At 42.4% G+C, this 19,610-nt stretch overlaps 2 protein-coding genes across 5 annotated transcripts in view; both read left to right on the top strand.

The window, feature by feature from the left end:
* The window catches only part of LOC109880859 (adenylate cyclase 9), a 60,569-nt gene extending 52,161 nt beyond the window's left edge, over nt 1-8,408 (top strand). Inside the window, exons 11-12 of the mRNA XM_031833263.1 lie at nt 730-759; nt 2,099-8,408. Of these exons, the coding sequence (XP_031689123.1) occupies nt 730-759; nt 2,099-3,518 (1,450 nt within the window). The 3' untranslated portion in view covers nt 3,519-8,408. The remainder of the gene's footprint in view (nt 1-729; nt 760-2,098) is intronic.
* Nucleotides 8,409-8,791: 383 nt separating this feature from the next.
* Nucleotides 8,792-19,610, top strand: part of crebbpa (CREB binding lysine acetyltransferase a) — a 69,112-nt gene continuing 58,293 nt past the window's right edge. For 3 of the 4 annotated variants that reach the window (XM_031833259.1, XM_031833249.1, XM_031833244.1), the window contains exon 1: nt 8,793-9,655. In XM_031833259.1, coding sequence (XP_031689119.1) covers nt 9,568-9,655 — 88 coding nt within the window. In that variant the 5' untranslated portion in view covers nt 8,793-9,567. Of the gene's footprint in view, nt 9,656-19,610 lie in introns of all 4 variants that reach the window. The other variant, XM_031833255.1, reaches the window with a different exon arrangement.

Below are 19,610 nucleotides of genomic sequence, written 5' to 3'. Positions count from 1 at the left end.
TATATAGGATGATCAACTAGAATACAGTGTATACATATGAAGTGGGTAAAACAGGATGTTAACAGTGTTCCATGACTGTGTACATAGGGCAGCAGTCTCTAAGGTGGAGGGTAGAGTACCGGGTGGTATCCGGCTAGTATCAGTGACTAAAGTTCAGGGCAGGGTACTGGGCGGAGGCCAGCTAGTGGTGACTGTTTAACAGTCTGATGGCCTGGAGATAAAAAGCTGGTTTTCAGTCTCTCTTTGATGCACCTGGACTGTCTCCACCTTCTAGAGGGTAGCAGGGGGAAACCTTTACAACATTATGAAGATGTTATATCTTATGTTATAATGGTAAAACTTTAAGCTGTAATTATTTTATTTTTGAATTGTATAGCTTGCAGTTTATTTGCCATTAGTCAGCCGTTAGTCAGCATTTTATGACATACACAATATGCACATTAATACACAATATACCTCTCTCTCCCCTTGGCTCTTAGGAAATGTTCATATTCATCTGTTTGTGAGCCAAGTTGTGTGTGTGTTGGAGTGTGAGTGTGTTGGAATGTGTCATCACACTTGTGTTTAACTCACAGGAGTCATTCTAAGAGGTTGATATGAATTAGTCAGCCGTGTGTGTGTGTGTGTGTGTGTGTGTGTGTGTGTGTGTGTGTGTGTGTGTGTGTGTGTGTGTGTGTGTGTGTGTGTGTGTGTGTGTGTGTAACTGACGGGAGTCACTCTGTCTTGCAGCTCCAGTAATGACAGTTCTCCAGCGATGGGGTGAGTGTTGCCATGGAGACGCAGAATGTTGATGGATGAGTGACATTTGGGAGGGTGACGGGGGTGAAAGGGGAGAAGAGGGGCCGTCTTTCTATTTTTCTCTCTCTCCTCACACTCTCTTTTCTCTTTCCATCTCTCTTTCTCCCTCTCTTCACTCTCTCTCCTCACACTCTCTTTTCTCTTTCCATCTCTCTTTCTCCCTCTCTTCACTCTCTCTCCTCACACTCTCTTTTCTCTCTCCTCTCCTCTCTTTTCTCAAACTGTGAAGTATGGCTGGTGTAATCATAGCAGCTAAATGTCAGCAGCAGTGGCTATGTCTGCATCTCAAAGGCACCCTATTCTCTACTTTTGACCAGGGCCCATAGGGAATAGGGTGCCATTTGGGACAGGTTCTGTGAGTCAGACTGGCTAGCTGGTCCTATTTATACGAGCCACGGGTTAAGCTCAACTGTGGGAGAGATGCTGCAGGTAGCGGATCTCGAATAATACATAGAGCATGAAGGACCATGTTGGCCTTTTTTAACAAGAGGGAGAAGGAGTTGAATTGATGCTATGATGTGTATCTTTGAGCCTATAGCCAAGTGATGTAAGTTGTGAAAGTGCTTGGCATGTATAACGTGGTACGGTAGACACTGAATGGGTGTGGTTCATGGTAATGCAACTGCTGCGTATCGATATCAACCCCCTCCCGCCTGTCTGTCTCTCGGTCTGTATGTCTGTCTCTCGGTCTGTCTGTCTCTCGGTCTGTATGTCTGTGTCTCGGTCTGTCTCTTGGTCTGTCTGTCTGTCTCTCGGTCTGTCTGTCTCTCGGTCTGTCTGTCTGTCTCTCTCTCTCTGTATGTCTGTCTGTCTCTCTCTCTCTGTCTGTCTGTCTCTAGGTCTGTCTGTCTCTAGTTCTGTCTGTCTCTAGGTCTGTCTTTCTGTTTGTCTTGTCTCATGACTGTCTGGCTGGCTGGCTCCGTCTGTCTACCTCTCTCTACACCCTCCCTTTTTATCTCTCTCTCGCTCTCTCTCTCACATTCTCTCTCTCTGTCTACCCATCTCTCTCTACACCCTCCTTTCTTATCTCTCTCTCGCACATTCTCTCTCTCTGTCTACCCATCTCTCTCTACACCCTCCTTTCTTATCTCTCACATTCTCTCTCTCTGTCTACCCATCTCTCTCTACACCCTCCTTTCTTATCTCTCTCTCTCACATGCTCTCTCTCTGTCTACCCATCTCTCTCTACACCCTCCTTTCTTAACTCTCTTTCTTTCTAGCCACCACACCACTCCTTTCTCTCTCTGTCTGCCCTCATCTACCTCCTGCCCTCTTCTAATTTTCTCCTTCTCTTTTCCAGTAACCTCACCAATGAGACATGGTCCACTCCAGAACCACGTCCAGATGCCATGGACCCCGTGAGACCCCTAGACCTACTGGTCCCAGAAGCAGTACTCACCTACTTCCTCCTCCTCCTATTGGTCTGGTTCCTGAACCACGAGTTTGAGGTCAGCTACCGTCTCCATTACCACGGCAACATAGAGGCCGACAAGCACCGCGTCAAGATCCAGAACATGCGGGACCAGGCCGACTGGTTGCTAGGCAACATCATCCCAATCCACGTCGCCGAGCAGCTCAAGGTGACCCAGTCGTACTCCAAAAATCACGACAACGCCGGGGTTATCTTTGCGAGTATTGTGAATTTTTCTGAATTCTACGAGGAAAGTTACGAAGGCGGGAAGGAGTGTTACCGAGTGCTCAATGAGCTCATCGGCGACTTCGATGAGTTGCTACGGAAACCGGACTTCGCCAACGTGGAGAAGATCAAGACGATCGGCGCCACGTACATGGCGGCGTCCGGGCTGAACCCTCAACAGTGCATTGACGACTCCCACCCAAACTCTAACCACCTGAGGGCGCTGTTTGACTTCGCCCTTGAGATGATGGGTGTTTTGGACGACTTCAATAAAAACATGCTAGGCTTTGGGTTTAAGCTCCGTATCGGGTTCAACCATGGTCCCCTGACGGCGGGGGTGATCGGCACTACCAAGTTGCTCTACGACATCTGGGGAGACACAGTGAATATTGCGAGTCGCATGGACTCTACAGGGGTGGAGTGTCGGGTACAGGTGAGTGAGGAGAGCCACTCGGCGCTCAGTGGAATGGGCTTAGAGTTTGACTACCGCGGTACCGTCAACGTCAAGGGCAAAGGTCAAATGAGGACCTTCCTGTATCCCAGGAGCGCTGAAAGAGGTGGGCAGCTATTGGCTGAGCCTTGGCTACAGCCACATCAATTAGTTGCTGTTTTGCCCCCGGTGAAACCTGTCCAATCACAGGCAACCGTTGGACCCGTGGGGGAAGGGGACGCCGTTAATACGACCAAGTCTGATGCAAGTGCCAATGCGCCAGCCCCTCCTCCTTTATCCTCTTCTTACACTCCTCCCACATCCTCCTCTTCCTCCACATTCACCCCCCAAGCCTCTTCCATAGGACCTCCTGTAGCTCCTTCAGGACTAGGGCCAGAGCCAGGCCCGGCCAAGCCCTGCGGGGTGAGGGCAGATCGGGCAGAGGGGTACAGGGACGCTCCTCCAATCCCACCAGGAATCCCCCAAACTGGGGCTGGCCACCCCGCTGCTACGGGCACGGACCCTCACCCCCTTACCCTGGACCTAGACCCGGAGCTAGTACCCTGTACCTTGGCACAGCCTGAGGAAGAGGAGGAGGAGGAAGCGAATGAGCTGACAAAGCTCAATAAGGAGGATTTCATGTCACGCCTTTGATCCATCAAGTGCTGATCTAGGATCAGCTCCCCCTTATCCATATAATCCTAATCATTATGATTTTAAAGTCCAAACTGATCCTCGATCAGCACTCCTTTCTCTGAGCTGAGCTGAAGACAGAAGTAGCTACAGATACAGGTTTGTAGGGATGGGAGGAGTTTTTCCCCCCTAACTTATCCATTAATCACCTTTCTGAACCAAAACAGATGTTTTCACATGATGAAATGTGACTGCAGACAGAGTGACCTTTGGACATTGACTTGTAGTCAAGCAATGATGGCTCATCACTTTTCTATAGGAAGGGGGAGGGCTGTGTTGAGCACAGTTATTGTGGCACAAAATAATGCAGGGGGAGGGAGGAGGACGAGTAGAGAAAGGGTTTTTGCTTGTTTATTTTTCTTATGCTTTGGTTGATATGTAAAGAAGTGCCTTCAGGACAAGAACCGTTAACGAACAAGAAATGAATATGGAACAAAAACACAAAAAAGGTTGGAACAATCTTTAGCATGACTTATTTTTTCTATTTCAAACCTAGTCTACCGATGATGCTGTGGTTCTTTTACTACAAGTTGTTTTTTCAATGCAATTTATTTTGTTATTGTATCGTTATCGTTTGTGCCATATTCAGTTTTTCACTTGATCAGTTGTAGCCTATTCGCCTGACCGTAAAGGGAAATAAATGACGTGCCAGACAGTGGTGGATCATGGGTAAGAAGCAGGGAGTTATGGGTAGAATAAGGGAATGACAAAAAGCAGTGTTATTGGTGTTTCTGCTTTGAGACGATGGCTTAGAGTGTTTGTGATGTGCTACATGGACCCAATACTAAAGGGAAAACCAACATAGGGATTTATCTTCACACTGACGCTTTTTTATGTCCAACTTTTCAGGAAACACGTTTTTTTTTAAAAGAAACTTCCGTACAGCTTCTTTAAGTGGTCTGTGGAACATAACTGTAAGAACCACAGATCTCCTCACTGGGTCTCACACAACTTCTCCTAGACCTCTCCTAAATGGAAATGGCAAATTGGGATGGTAGCCCATACCAAGCAGTCTTGACAGTAAGAAAACTGAACACATACGTTATAGCACTCTCAAGTAACGATTATACTCTAACAAGTATACTGAAAAAGCACAAATCTAAAAATCGTTTAAGGGAATCATAGTGTTGGAAATTAAAGGGACTATTTGGTTATATCAAAATGGGAAAGCACTTAAAATCTTTAGGGAAAATATGTGTTAAAAGTAAGACATTCACCAAAAGGAACCTGAATTCATTACAAACAGTTTATTAACATGTTATAACACGTATTAATGTGTATTGAAGTGAAAACTCAAGTTTGTATGAAGTTCTATCCATTGTGTTAGTTGCCACAGAAACAAATGATTTTAACCGACACCAGATTCAACCAATGGCTAATCACGTCTGCCTTTAGCTTTGTGTGACATGCTGGTTGGGGTGGGACGTTTAATCTTTTATCCAATCACAGCCTCTGCATGAGGGAGGCTCTACTGTATTAATGTACTTAAAATGTGCCACTTTCATCAAGTTATTATTTGGGTGCAATGCAACCTATATTTTTCAAAGTTTTCCTTTTCGAGTACATTTTTTGTAGTGCCTAAAAAATATATTTTTTGTTGAGTTAGTATGATGATGATAGCAATGATGATGATGATTGTATGTTTTATGAAATGATGAATCGCCTTGAGCAGTTCCAACTGCAACTCCTGTTTTGAGAAAATCAACATCTTGCTCACTTGGTTTTTTCTTTCTCTCTCTCTCTCTCTCTGACTGATTCTCTGTGAATTCTATGTGAAGGGTGGTGTGCCCAAGGTCTCTTCCGTGCTCCCTCGCTTTTCTCTTTTCTCTCACCTTGCCTTTTCCCCTCTTTTCTGCTCAAGCTTTTACTTCTGAAAGGAAGTGTCTATAGGGGATTCATCTGTAGCCCTGTCACTTTTGTGTCTTACATTTCAGACAGAAAGTAGTAGGAAAATCTGTGTGTATGTGTGTATGTGTGTGTGTGTGTGTGTGTGTGTGTGTGTGTGTGTGTGTGTGTGTGTGTGTGTGTGTGTGTGTGTGTGTGTGTGTGTGTGTGTGTGTGTGTGTGTGTGTGTGTGTATGTGTGTATGTGTGTGTATGTGTGTGTATGTGTATGTGCTTTTCCCCCCCAAGTCTATTTGACTAAGGAGAAAAACTGAAAGTTGAAGTTGCCCCATGGTGCTGATCAAGGGTCAGTTTTGTGTTTTAATTCCTAATGGTCGATGCTCGGACTTGGATCTGATGAGTAATCTTTTGGGATACCTCTAATCTAAACTGCAGGGAGAACCAATAAGAGCTAGTTTAAGGGTCTTTAAGTGGGCTATCAGACAAGTTATAAACATATGATACGAATCAAAGCAGATGGCCTATGACTTCAAGGTGAGTGCCCATAGAAAGATCTAGAAATAGTATTAAATCAGAATTAAGTGCTATATGTTGGTCATATTATGCCAATGTACCCTTGCCAAAATTCTGAGTCTGTTTAGAGTTTGGGACTTTTGTTTACCTACCACCAATATGTACTTCTGATATGTCAGTGCCTTTTATTATTAGACATCTTGTGTGGATGTAGTTTGGTGGCTTATTGTCAGCCTTCTTGATATTTTTATCCTCAAATGCCTTTCCACTTCCAATAACTTTGTAGCACATTCATAGGTTCTATATATCTGACTATAGCTAATAATTTGACACACACCATTTTTATATTATGAATTAAAGTACTGTGGATCTTTGTATTAAATATTTTGATATATTTTTATTTATCACACTTGAAAAAAAAGCCACACTTGATCTTTCACTTCCACAGAAGCATACCGCATTTACCATCAATCGTGTATCTATCTGGTTTATGATTACTTAAGTAAGTGTTTGTGCATTGAATCACACTTGTATTTATGTTGGTAGTTAGAGTGAGGCGGAGTACAGTAGCGATTTGTATTGAGTGTGGAGTGAAAGGGCACAGTAACCAAGACTGGTATCCAAGGGACAATATTTTTTTTAAAGGGAACTAGGCAGAACACGGAGGAGGGACATGGGCATGCCACCCTCTTACTAAAACCTTCACCAATACTGAGAAATAAAAAAGGGAATAGAAGTCGAAACAAAACTGTCTCCAACTCTGTGCTCTCTGGTAAAAAGGGAGGAATGACTTTGACTTTGCTTGTTTTGAGTCTGACATTTTCACCACTTTGCTCTGTGTGTGTGTCTTTGTTCCTGTGTGTGTGTGTGTGTGTGTGTGTGTGTCTTTGTTCCTGTGTGTGTGTGTGTGTGTGTGTGTGTGTGTGTGTGTGTGTGTGTGTGTGTGTGTGTGTGTGTGTGTGTGTGTGTGTGTGTGTGTGTGGACATACTTATGCTTTTTGCTACCACTTCTCACCCATACACTCCCGCAATTAGCCATTGATTTCTTTCTTTGCCTCTCTTGACATTTCTAACCGACCTTAGGGTTTGTTTGTTAGCTTTCATGACATGGATAAAGCCTCCAGAAGTCTATTTTAATTGAGCCCAAGTAGTATAATTCTAAATAATATATAATATATATGCCATTTAGCAGACACTTTTAAACAAAGTGACTTACAGTCATGCGTGCATACATTTTACATATGGGTAGTCCTGGGAATCGAACACACAATCCTGGCATTACAAGCGCTATGCCCTACCAACCAGGCCATACAGGACCCAACTAAGCCATACAGGATAATTATGCTATACAATATCTAATACGAATTGGGAGACAAAAGCCAACAACGAACAAACAAATGATTCAGTAATTAACATAAGCTTTAACAAGGATGCATGGAACAGATAGATTAAATATATATTGTTTGAACTGAACCAGTGTCTGGGCCTGTGTTTCTTTTTACAGAAAAAGTCCTTTTACCAGGCCTTCACTCTAGTAAGTACAATTTGAATTGTTGAGAAAATATTGTTTTTCTTCTTCTTTTTACTGCTTGGGGTGCAGATGTACTAAATATTTGTGGGTGTGTTCGCACATTCAAACTATCATCACAAGCAAAAAAAAGTTGATAATTCACTCGTGATTAAATTGCACACTCACTTTCTTTCACTGCTATGGTAAATGAACTATAGTAAATTAGCTCCATGTGTTATTTCCACACTGGGGATAACGATATTGGAAAAAACCAAAGTGTTTTAATTTGTTGATCTGAGATGTATGTTATTGTGTTTTTTTGCTTGTTTATATTTGCCTTTTTCAATCAGTCAGTGTGCTATTGTTTGTTTATTTGTTATTGTGCACATTAACCATAGCCAATGTATCATTTTTAAACACGATGAACATAATCTGTATACATTTGCACAAGGCACTCACTATGTATGTACATATGCAATATGTATTTTGATGTCACATTTATGATTTTGTTTCAACTTTTTGTACATGTGCCTGAGCCAGATTTGGACTTTTTGTGAAAATCGATGAACAGGAGAACACTTCCATATCAAACTGTTTTGTCGTCTGCCTGGCTGTCTGGGTGACTTTGTGAGTGATATATTATGTATGATCTTTAAAGGGCTTGTCAAAATAAGTATTTTAGATGCTGCAAGTGAGGCAATATTTCTACCATAATTATGACAACCACCAATCCCCCGCAACTAGCATAAGTACAATAGTAATATATTTTGGTCCTTAATTCAAGAGCCTGATGTTAATGTGGAGACCTATTAGGCTTATTAGACAGTCCAAAGTCCATCACACTGCCATTGGTTGGGGGGATAGGAGGAAAGCAGCATTGTGTGCCAACATACCACAGGAGAGATGAGGCCAGTGGGAAGGTAGGCCTGGCAGGTAAATCAAGAAAGAAAAGTACAGAAATTAAAGGATCCAAACTTTTGTTTACTTGTGTCATCTTCATTTTAGCCATATTTCATGTTAGAGAAGATTGATCAGATAGACTTCGGCCTAGCTGCGTTGATCCACACATTTTAGTTTGGTTTTTATATCCAACAATGAAGAATATACAAATATTATTTCTCCTTTGCAATGCATTGTACTGCCTCCCTTTATAACAGCGATATTGACGTGAAGAATCAATAGCATACTTATTACGAAGTTATTACGGTGAATATTAATTGTCATACGGTCTCTTACCGCCCCGTAGCGGAATTCTAGGCGAATTTCGTGTGACGCACCCCAAAGCTTTTTACCATAGGTTTACGTAGGGCGTGATTGCGCGACCCCTCCCCCTCTACAGTCTATCTATCTGGAAAAGAGAGAAAAAAAAAACTTTTTGTACCGAAGGAATCAACAGCCGCCATCTTGTCGTGGCTCGGAATTAGGATTTCGGTAGATCACAAATTTTTATTTAGAAATTGAGCATCCATATCGAGGTTTGACGGCAAACTTCCCCTGAAAACGAAGTATTTTCACCTTTTCTGAAGTATTTTTGACGAAAAAACGGGAATTCGATCGGTCGTCGTCGGCAAGAAAACCCCGTATATCTCATTTCCCCTTAAGTGCGGCGCTCGAGTCCCTATCGCCGTTCGGAGCAGTATATTGTTTACCGGGGATAACCGGAGAAGAAACAGCTTGTTACTGACAATTTTGCAAAAAATATATATTATTTTGCAGTTGTGCATTTTATGGAGCTTCAAACCATTTTTGCATGAAGACATTTGACGTCATAAAAATGAGCTGTTTGAACATCTAAAATTAAAGATTTATGGGACAGGAATACAATCCATGTTAATGTTTTTAGATTTAATTTTAACGTACATTTTTCATGGGATTTTTTTTATTGGGGTTATTTAACGATAATGTGGGTGTTGGTTGTTGGATTATCATGGGTTGAATGGCGGTGGCGAAGCGGGGCGCTGTTGCATCTTTTTTGAAAATCTCATCCTCACTGGTTGAAAATTAGCCAGTTAGCCAACGTTAGCGAGCAAACCGCTTGCTAACGTGCTAACTAGAGAAAGGTGGAGGTTGTCAGAACAACCTGTTCTGTCCCAGGAATTTCATTTTTTCAAATAATTAAATAAGAAATCCATTAAAGATCACAATGGCTGAAAACCTGCTTGACGTCGGACCTCCCAACTCAAAGCGACCGAAGCTGAATTCACCTGCGCTGTCAGCGTCAGATGGACCAGGTAAGGAAGGCCCACAAACCAACTTAACCTGCTAGCTACTTTAGTTAGTAAAATGTTATTTGTTTTTTATGACTTGTTCTGTGTGTCCAGATATTTAGCTAGCTAATGTTAACTAGTTATTCATTCAACTGACGTTTTGGTCATTCAAACAGCTGTACAAAGCAGTTAGCAAACCTTAGTTAGCTAGCTTGGCCGCTAACAAAACTTTGTTGCCAACGTTACGCGTCCATCCCTGTCATTTCTGACATGTTGGAAAACAGGGCTAGCTATTTTAGTTTTGTAAAGGCTATTGTTAACTAAAGCAACACTTAACTAGCTGATGCTTAGATATCCAGCTAGAGACATGTTTAGCAATTGCTTGATCTGCTATGTCAACATGGCTACCCTTCAGCGCAAAGTAGCAACATACTTGTCGAAATATCATTGGTGACAGCCTAAATCAGGGATGGGCAATTCCAGACCTCGGGGGCCTGATTGGTGTCACTTTTGCCCCAACTGACTCCAATAATCAACTAATCATGGTCTTCAGTTTAGAATACAATTAGTTTAATCAGCTATGTTTCCAAGGGATGTGGGGAAGAGTAACACCACTCCGGCCCCGAGGACGGGAGTTGCCCATCCCTGGCCTAAATCATGTCAGATACTCTGTTGAAAACTAACCGTTATACCCCTATCAAAATGGAATGACGTTATTATAGGGATTGGGGACTCTGCTGGGTGCTAAATTATGTTCATATTTACCTTTGTCAAACATCTTGATAGCAGGCCTTTATCTGCAGAAACATTTTAGGCACAGTCTTCCACCCTGCTGCATGCCTAACTGGCTGAGAGTCTTGGTTCAGAGTAGGCCAATTCTGATGCCATGGTCAGATTCAAGTAATTTAACCATAGTCCTATCATGTCCCACTCTCATGCATTTGATTGCATGTTGTGTCAATGTCATAAAATGCAGTCTTATGTCCCAATATCTTGACAGTTGTCACTTTTCATTGCTATATCATGTTCCATATCTGTTCATATGGGTTTCCCACTGCTGATAGAATACACTTGTAGGGCCTACCTCTAAAATGTTCTAGATAAAAAGTTACTGAACCAGAATGTTAGGATTGTAGTTATGAATGCACCATGCCTCTTTCACTATATTGGCTACAGAGACAATAACCAAAGCAACACATCTGCTGATTCCAATGTCCATTACTTTCTTTGGTGATGACCATGTTATTCACACACAATCCATTGCAAAATCCCCTAATGCATCCAACCCCTGCTATGTTATTATCGACCCCAAGTGTTCAATCTCCAATTGCCATGTTAGCCCAGCAGAGCCTGGAAGCGTGGGAACACTAGGGGCTGTTAGCAGTAAATTACCCCAGACAAGGTGTGCATTTTCCCCCTTAGTGTCTGCGGTCATGCCTGGAGAGCCCCATAGGAGCATCCCCTGCCCTGACTTTGGGTCCCTGCCGAGAGGCCCAGTTTGGGTTGCACATCACTCCCATGGTGAATGGGGGGGTGCGCCTTTCATTGAAGTCACAGAGTGCAAACACGTGCCCCTCACCCCCTATTCAGGCCATCTGTCACCCCAGCAGGGTCCCATTGCCCCCTCCCCCTTCAATTCCCCTCATCACCAATACTTTAGTCAGTGGGTGTGTGCCTTACTAGTGCACACACTGCCCACATCTTGATGTAGCCAGCTCTAGGCTTAGCTACTCTCACGGCAGGCCGTTGTAGTAAGTCATGTGTGTTGAACAGCACCATAGCGGGAAGGAGGTTGGTTCATTGTTTGCTGGCTATTTACTGGCTTGGTTTATATCTCATCTGTCATTCTCTAGAGTTGTTAGTGAAGAGGCATAGCTCTGCTCATTCAAATGAACTCATTCAGAAATTACTATGCCAAAGTATACATTTAATTTTAAAAAACAGGCTAATACGTATCCGTTTGAGTCTAATTGTAAAATCAGTAATTAGTAATGACAGTTGGTGTTAAATGGGGGGAATCTAAACATTTACATATCACAATATTATTTTTGGATGATATTATATTGATATTTGACTCCAAGTGTCAATTTGTAAAATAGAGAAATATATTTTGCTCCTGTAGGTAGCATTAGCTAGCGCTAGTCGGCTGTACCTGCGCCTATACGGCTGTATTTTACATCCTATAGCTTGTCCTCAACCTTTTTAAATAGTGAGCTAACATGTTTTCAGCACCTTTGATTTATCACAACCTTGTTTTTTCATGCTGTCTATTGTCTCTGCAGCAAACATTCAGTACACGGAGTGTACAAAACATTAGGAACACCTTCCTAATATTGAGTTGCACCCCCTTTTTCCCTCAGCACAGCCTCAATTTGTTGGGGCATGGACTCTTCAAGGTGTCGAAAGCGTTCCACAGGGATTCTCGCCCATGTTGACTCCAATGCTTCCCACAGTTGTCAAGTTGTCCTGTGTCTTTTGGGTGGTGGATCATTCTTGATACACATAGGAAACTGTTGAGCTTGAAACCCAGCAATGTTGCAGTTCTTGACACACTCAAACTGGTGTGCCTGGTACCTACATGTTTTTGTTATTCACCCAATGTTCGCTGTGCCGATGGACCCATAACATTATTGGGTTTTTAAAACAATACAGCCATAACAATTTATGTAAAAATACTTATTGTTGACTTACCTCTGCTAGGTCACATTCATCAATAAAAGGGCTACCGTAATTTCTGGACTTAAGCGCACCTGAATATAAACCGCACCCACTGAATAAAAACTTGTAAAAAGTATTTTGTACATAAATAAGCCGCACGTGCCTACCGGTACATTGAAACAAATTAACTTTACACAGCAGTCCAGCCTTTCGAAACCCGTTGACGTTGACGATAGTGGATTTTTTGACAATGCTCCACGCTGTCAGCAGCTCTATTTCCTTTTCCAACAGCCAGATCGATCGCTTTTAACTTGAAAGCTGCATCATATGCATTTCTCAGTGTCTTTGCCATGATGAGGGTGACAAAATGACTACCGTAATCAGAATGATGGGAAGTTTGAGAGCGCTCGATTTACATCACATTATGTGACGGTGCTCAGTTTTGGCGGCATGAATCTTGTGAAAGCGGGAAAAATCCATAAATTAGCCGCGTCATTGTATAAACCGCAAGGTTCAAAGCGTGGGGAAGAAGTAGCGGATTGTAGTCGTAAATTACGGTATTTGTTTTGGATAAAGGGTGATTTTCGTAAACTAAAATCATGTTTGTCTTGAGCAAATATAAATGAAACAATGTTATCACTTGATGGTTATTGCTTTGTACTCAACAAATTGTAAGGACAAATCTTACATAACAGTATTTTATGGAAATGATAAATGAGTCTCGTTGAACACAAATTAAGGCCAGTCTACACACCACATGAGGGACAGAGTTTTACTGTGTGTGTTGCAAATGTATTTCTTGCAGTTGATGCATGTACTGTCTTCCTGTCCTTCTTGGGTCCACACACATTGCAGAGCTTCTTGTTGTTACCGGCTGCAATCTAGAATGATGAAAACCCTTAGTTCAGGAATTTTACTAACATCTCACTCACTTATATGGTTACAGCAGGCCAAGGTAGGATAGTCAGACACACACACCACTCACATGGGGCACCAGCGTCCTCCTCCTGAATCCTACTCACAATGGCTGCAGAAGCTGGATTCATTGGGATATGTTGCCTCTGGATTTGAGGTCTTACCAATGCCTTGCCCAGCTCTTCAAGAAAGAGCTGTCTCCTCTGGAGCTTCCCTCTGTTCCAATCTGGGTTCAACGCCATCCAGATGACAAACGTGTTGAGATGTTGAAGACTATCACAAGTGACCAGCGTAGGGTTCTTTTGCAGTTGTAGCCAGTCACCAGCTTGTCTAAATTGTCCACCCCTCCTTTTGTGGCATTGTAATCATTATGATTCCTGGTTTTTGATGTTCCTGGCCACAGCTTCTCCCCATCCCTATGCAGCGTATTCATGAGTACCACATTTTTGCCTTTCTTTGGCATGTAGAACACTAGGGACGTGTGGGCCTTGAACACGAACTTAGAGGAATTGATAGGCCTGTTCCATGTATTCAAGAGCTGAGTTGGAAGCTCTGGCTTGTTTTTTTTGTACTGTTCCTACCATCGTCAGCTTCCTCGTGAGGAGCTCCTGTCCCAACCTGTGCGAAGTAAATAAATAAAAAAGTTATCCAATGTGATATCATGGCCACGGAGTCCCTGTGTCATGTCCAGGACATCCCACATCCCTTGGTTCTTCTCAGGGGCTCCTCGATCTGGCTTCCCTGTGTACACTTTCACGCATATGATGACGCAGAATCACAGGCAGCCCAGATCTTGATTCCATTTTTTGCGGGTTTAGATGGTATGCACTGCCTGAAGGGGCAGCGGCCTCTAAATGTCATAAGCTGCTCATCAACTGTAACGTCGGGCCCAGGGACGTAAAACAGGGGAAGGTGGTCCACCCACTTGTCCCACACTGACCTGATTGCAGCTAGCTTGTCTCTCTGCCGCCGAGCTGGTCTGATTATCGAAGCGGATACTCCTGGAATGTTTGGGGAAGTTTTCCAGAGCCGTTGCACAGAAAAAATCTCTGCCAGTTTCTGCATCCCAAAGGGGTTCTCTGGATTCCCATTGGATCTGAACACCAGCAAGGATAAGAACCCCAAAGTAGGCATGTAAATGAGTTTGGTCCACCCCTTTCCAAAAACACGCCTCCCCCCCCCCCAAATTAGTGCAGCCCAGAATGATTTTCTGGGTGGTGTCTGAGATGAACAGTTCAAAAGAACTACAGTGCCTTGCGAAAGTATTCGGCCCCCTTGAACTTTGCGACCTTTTGCCACATTTCAGGCTTCAAACATAAAGATATAAAACTATTTTTTTTGTGAAGAATCAACAACAAGTGGGACACAATCATGAAGTGGAATGACATTTATTGGATATTTCAAACTTTTTTAACAAATCAAAAACTGAAAAATTGGGCGTGCAAAATTATTCAGCCCCTTTACTTTCAGTGCAGCAAACTCTCTCCAGAAGTTCAGTGAGGATCTCTGAATGATCCAATGTTGACCTAAATGACTAATGATGATAAATACAATCCACCTGTGTGTAATCAAGTCTCCGTATAAATGCACCTGCACTGTGATAGTCTCAGAGGTCCGTTAAAAGCGCAGAGAGCATCATGAAGAACAAGGAACACACCAGGCAGGTCAGAGATACTGTTGTGAAGAAGTTTAAAGCCGGATTTGGATACAAAAAGATTTCCCAAGCTTTAAACATCCCAAGGAGCACTGTGCAAGCGATAATATTGAAATGGAAGGAGTATCAGACCACTGCAAATCTACCAAGACCTGGCCGTCCCTCTAAACTTTCAGCTCATACAAGGAGAAGACTGATCAGAGATGCAGCCAAGAGGCTGAACTGCAGAGATCTACAGCTGAGGTGGGAGACTCTGTCCATAGGACAACAATCAGTCGTATATTGCACAAATCTGGCCTTTATGGAAGAGTGGCAAGAAGAAAGCCATTTCTTAAAGATATCCATAAAAAGTGTCGTTTAAAGTTTGCCCAAGCCACCTGGGAGACACACCAAACATGTGGAAGAAGGTGCTCTGGTCAGATGAAACCAAAATTGAACTTTTTGGCAACAATGCAAAACGTTATGTTTGGCGTAAAAGCAACACAGCTCATCACCCTGAACACCATCCCCACTGTCAAACATGGTGGTGGCAGCATCATGTTTTGGGCCTGCTTTTCTTCAGCAGGGACAGGGAAGATGGTTAAAATTGATGGGAAGATGGATGGAGCCAAATACAGGACCATTCTGGAAGAGAACCTGATGGAGTCTGCAAAAGACCTGAGACTGGGACGGAGATTTGTCTTCCAACAAGACAATGATCCAAAACATAAAGCAAAATCTACAATGGAATGGTTCAAAAATAAACATATCCAGGTGTTAGAATGGCCAAGTCAAAGTCCAGACCTGAATCCAATCGAGAATCTGTGGAAAGAACTGAAAACTGCTGTTCACAAATGCTCTCCATCCAACCTCACTGAGCTCGAGCTGTTTTGCAAGGAGGAATGGGAAAAAATGTCAGTCTCTCGATGTGCAAAACTGATAGACATACCCCAAGCGACTTACAGCTGTAATCGCAGCAAAAGGTGGCGCTACAAAGTATTAACTTAAGGGGGCTGAATAATTTTGCAGTTTATTTGTTAAAAAAGTTTGAAATATCCAATAAATGTCGTTCTACTTCATGATTGTGTCCCACTTGTTGTTGATTCTTCACAAAAAATATAGTTTTATATCTTTGTTTGAAGCCTGAAATGTGGCAAAAGGTCGCAAAGTTCAAGGGGGCCGAATACTTTCACAAGGCACTGTATGTCCTGCACATGTGTAACTGCCATCCGCGTCAATGCGGAATTGACAGAGACATGATCCTGATTAATTCTTGATCTTCCAAAGTGGAAGACGCTCCATGCCAATGTTATTTCTAAGGCCCTCTGAGTAGAGATAATTTTTTTCCCCATGCTGATTGATTGTCGTAAGGAGCCACACATGCAAAGCTATTTGTTGTCCCTCCCCCAATTTCCACCTGGCTGGGGTAGAGTTTCAAAATACTTTTTTAAAATAATGTATTGTAATAACATTGTGCAGGTTCCCGCAAGACTTTGTATAGTTTCACACATTACAAAGGGTAAAGAGTGCTAGAAAACCGGCAGGGAGACAGACAGGTTCTTGGTGCTATATTGAAACAGCAGGCCCAGGGAGGAGGAAGACTGAGTGAAGGCACATAACAAACATTTTTGTTAAATTTTTACTTGTGTTCACCAACACACACTTTCCCACACTTTTCCAGTGGACCCGAACACCACATATGTAATATAAATGTGTAGTGGGCCCTCAAATGAAAAATGTTCTTTCAGATGTTCTTCAAAGAAAGTAAGCCAAGGCCAATGAGTCTCAGGTTTAACAAATTATTAATTGTATCATTTTTCTTCTAGTTAATATTGAAAATGGGTCCCACAAACCCGAACAGCACACAAGGGTTAAATATGTTATATTGCCAATTCGCACACACCTTTTAAGCATTCTAGTACAGTTAAATAGTTGAACACAAGTTATTTTGTTGGCAGTGACGTATGTCCACGTGTCGCGCAGTATTTTTCGTGACATCACGTCATCTACCTACGTTATATAGGTATGCACGTCCATTTTGACATCGGTTTTGCACATCGGCGTTATTCTAGACATCGGGTCGATGTTGGCATTTTTAGCTAAAATCGTCCGATTCCGATATATCGTGCATCCCTAGTTCTTAATGTTTTCTATAGTCCGTGAGCAATATGTTTGGAACATCAAATCACATTAAAATCTCTATCTAATCGCAATACATATAGACTCCTGAAAATCACAATCCATATCGTATCGGCACTTAAGTATTGTGATATCGTATTGTGAGGTTCCTGGCAAGTATTAGGACTCTACTTGCCCCAGTGTCTGTGTGTTAGAGATTTAGGGGAGTATGACGCGTTTCCTTTTAATGCCTAGGAAGCTCAAACTCCCATTAGACAGCTCTGTCAAAATACTTTGTTACTCACCAAAATGTGGGTTTCAATGATCAACTGTCTTAATCTACAGCCGGTAGCTATGTACTTCCAAAAAAAGGTCTATATAAAAATTGACAAGCGACAGAGAAATGTCCACTTCGTCACTTCCAGTGTATTGAGCTGTTTTAGACTTCTGACATCTAGGTGGCCGTAATGAAGGTGCTGAATCGGATTTTATTCAGTTGCTTGTAAATTTGTATTTAGACTTTTTGGAAGTACATAGCGTAATGGGAGTAAATGAAGATCGTTGCTCATTCATATTTGGTGAGTAACACTTATTTTGACATAATGCTTGCAGAGCTGTCTAATGGGGGTTTGAATCTGAGACACATCATACTCATCGTCAAAATCTCTAACGTGCAGATACTGGGGCAGACTACTTTATTTTTACCTTTTATTTAACTAGGCAAGTCAGTTAAGAACAAATTCTTATTTTCAATGACTGCCTAGGAACAGTGGGTTAACTGCCTGTTCAGGGGCAGAACGACAGATTTGTACCTTGTCAACTCAGGGATTTGAACTTGCAACCTTTCGGTTACTAGTCCAACACTCTAACCGCTAGGCTACCCTGCCGCCTGATACTATGACTAGCATGATATTCCATTCCACTGCTTTAACGAGAGGAGCCCTCTGTCAGCATGCTCCCTGCTCTCCAAATGGCACATTTAGGGCCCACCCGTGTCACATACTCATGACACACTTAGTAATGTAACCTCCGAGGAGGGGTGGGTGGGTTGTCACACGTATGACAGTGTCTTTTTGCGCCGGCTGAGCCTGGCCCATATTACAGCCTAATTGGCAGTTTTAAATGCCAGTCTGCAGTCACTTCACACGTTTTAAGCCGTTTATATTTAAGCCTCACCGTTTCCTTTCATTATATAGCAGATATTGCAATGTTTGCGTCTCCCACTCACATCGGTCAGTTCTCAACTTGAAAAGAGAGAGGAAGGGATGAATGAAAGACGGACAGGGGAAAAGATGCCGTGTTAAAGTGGACATGGATGGCGTAAGAAACCTTCGCTAAAGAAAATTTGAACCGCTCTTGCATCGCGTTCAATCTGATAACAGCAGTGGTCTTCCAGGGCTCCTGACTGAACATTTTACGACCCTTTGACTTGTGTCGCAAGTTAAATTTTTAATTGGTCGCATTACACGCTCACCTCAGTCCAAACTTCCTATTTTTACAGGCTATTAAAACAATGATGAAACGGTAATGTGCATTATCCTCAATTCCTGTAGTAAAAGTATCTGCCCTGCCCCTGTTTCGCTGAGGCCTGCTGGCAAGCCACTCACTCCCTCTCCCTGTGCTCTGGGATAAAAAAAAAAGTGTTCTAATTGTAGGTTGTAACATGTTAAAATGCAATTGTGGGAAAAACACAGCTTTAGAAGCAATTACTGACCCTTTTGAAGAGGAGATTCTCAGATTTTTGTAGGTGTACTATTTCTCTCAACAATTAATATGAAATAGCTCTATAGCAACTACTTTAGAACCAAGATATTTGATATGGCTTTGATACAGAGCGTAGAAAATGTATGGCAAATGAAGCTGGGCGATATGGACAAAATCTCGCAATAAATTGCCTGTTTTTTGCGATAATGATAAATCAGCCATTTTAACTTTTTTAGGGAGGTGCTACAGCTGGACGACATGGACAAAACATAAAATTGCGTTTTAAATGTCACTTATTTTGCTCGATAACAAAATCGACGATAAACTTTTAATTACTTTACATTAGGGCCATGGTTCTAGACCGTTTTTTTCCAGTGCCAAGTAAGACAACTGAGATGGTAGCCTATCAACAAGTAAGACAACTGAGATGGTAGCCTATCAACAAGTAAGCTATTTCATCTAACATATCCAAGAAATGCATGATTGATATTTCAATGTGCAACCTGTCAAAATAGGATCCAGAATTCAGATTTATTTTGGACTTTTCAGAGTTTGCCAACATCTTTGTACACATTGGCCCATATAGGCTATATTTTTCAACACCTGAGGAAGTGGGAATTTTAAAACACAATGTCCCACAAACTTTCCAGTGCTAGGCCTTCTTGATATCGGTCTATTTACCGCAAATGGCACTGTACAGCCTACTCTGGTTGAGAAGTGGTGCCACGGACTCGATATTAACAGGTGAGGCATGCGTGATATCCTCACAGAAAGCTTAGACTAGAACAACAGTAGTTGCTTTAAAACCTTTTTCCCGCAATAGTATTTTGAGCAATGGTCATTTGCTTGTGCTTCTCAGAATGCATCTCTCCCTCCTCTGTGTCAGTGGGGGGAGGGAGTGGGAGTCAGCAGCCAACAGCAAAACGGAGAAGGCAGATATTTCATAGCAGG

This window comes from Oncorhynchus kisutch, linkage group LG1 (assembly GCF_002021735.2).
Source record: "Oncorhynchus kisutch isolate 150728-3 linkage group LG1, Okis_V2, whole genome shotgun sequence".
NCBI lineage: Eukaryota > Metazoa > Chordata > Actinopteri > Salmoniformes > Salmonidae > Oncorhynchus > Oncorhynchus kisutch.
This window is presented reverse-complemented; position numbering and strand designations above follow the sequence as displayed.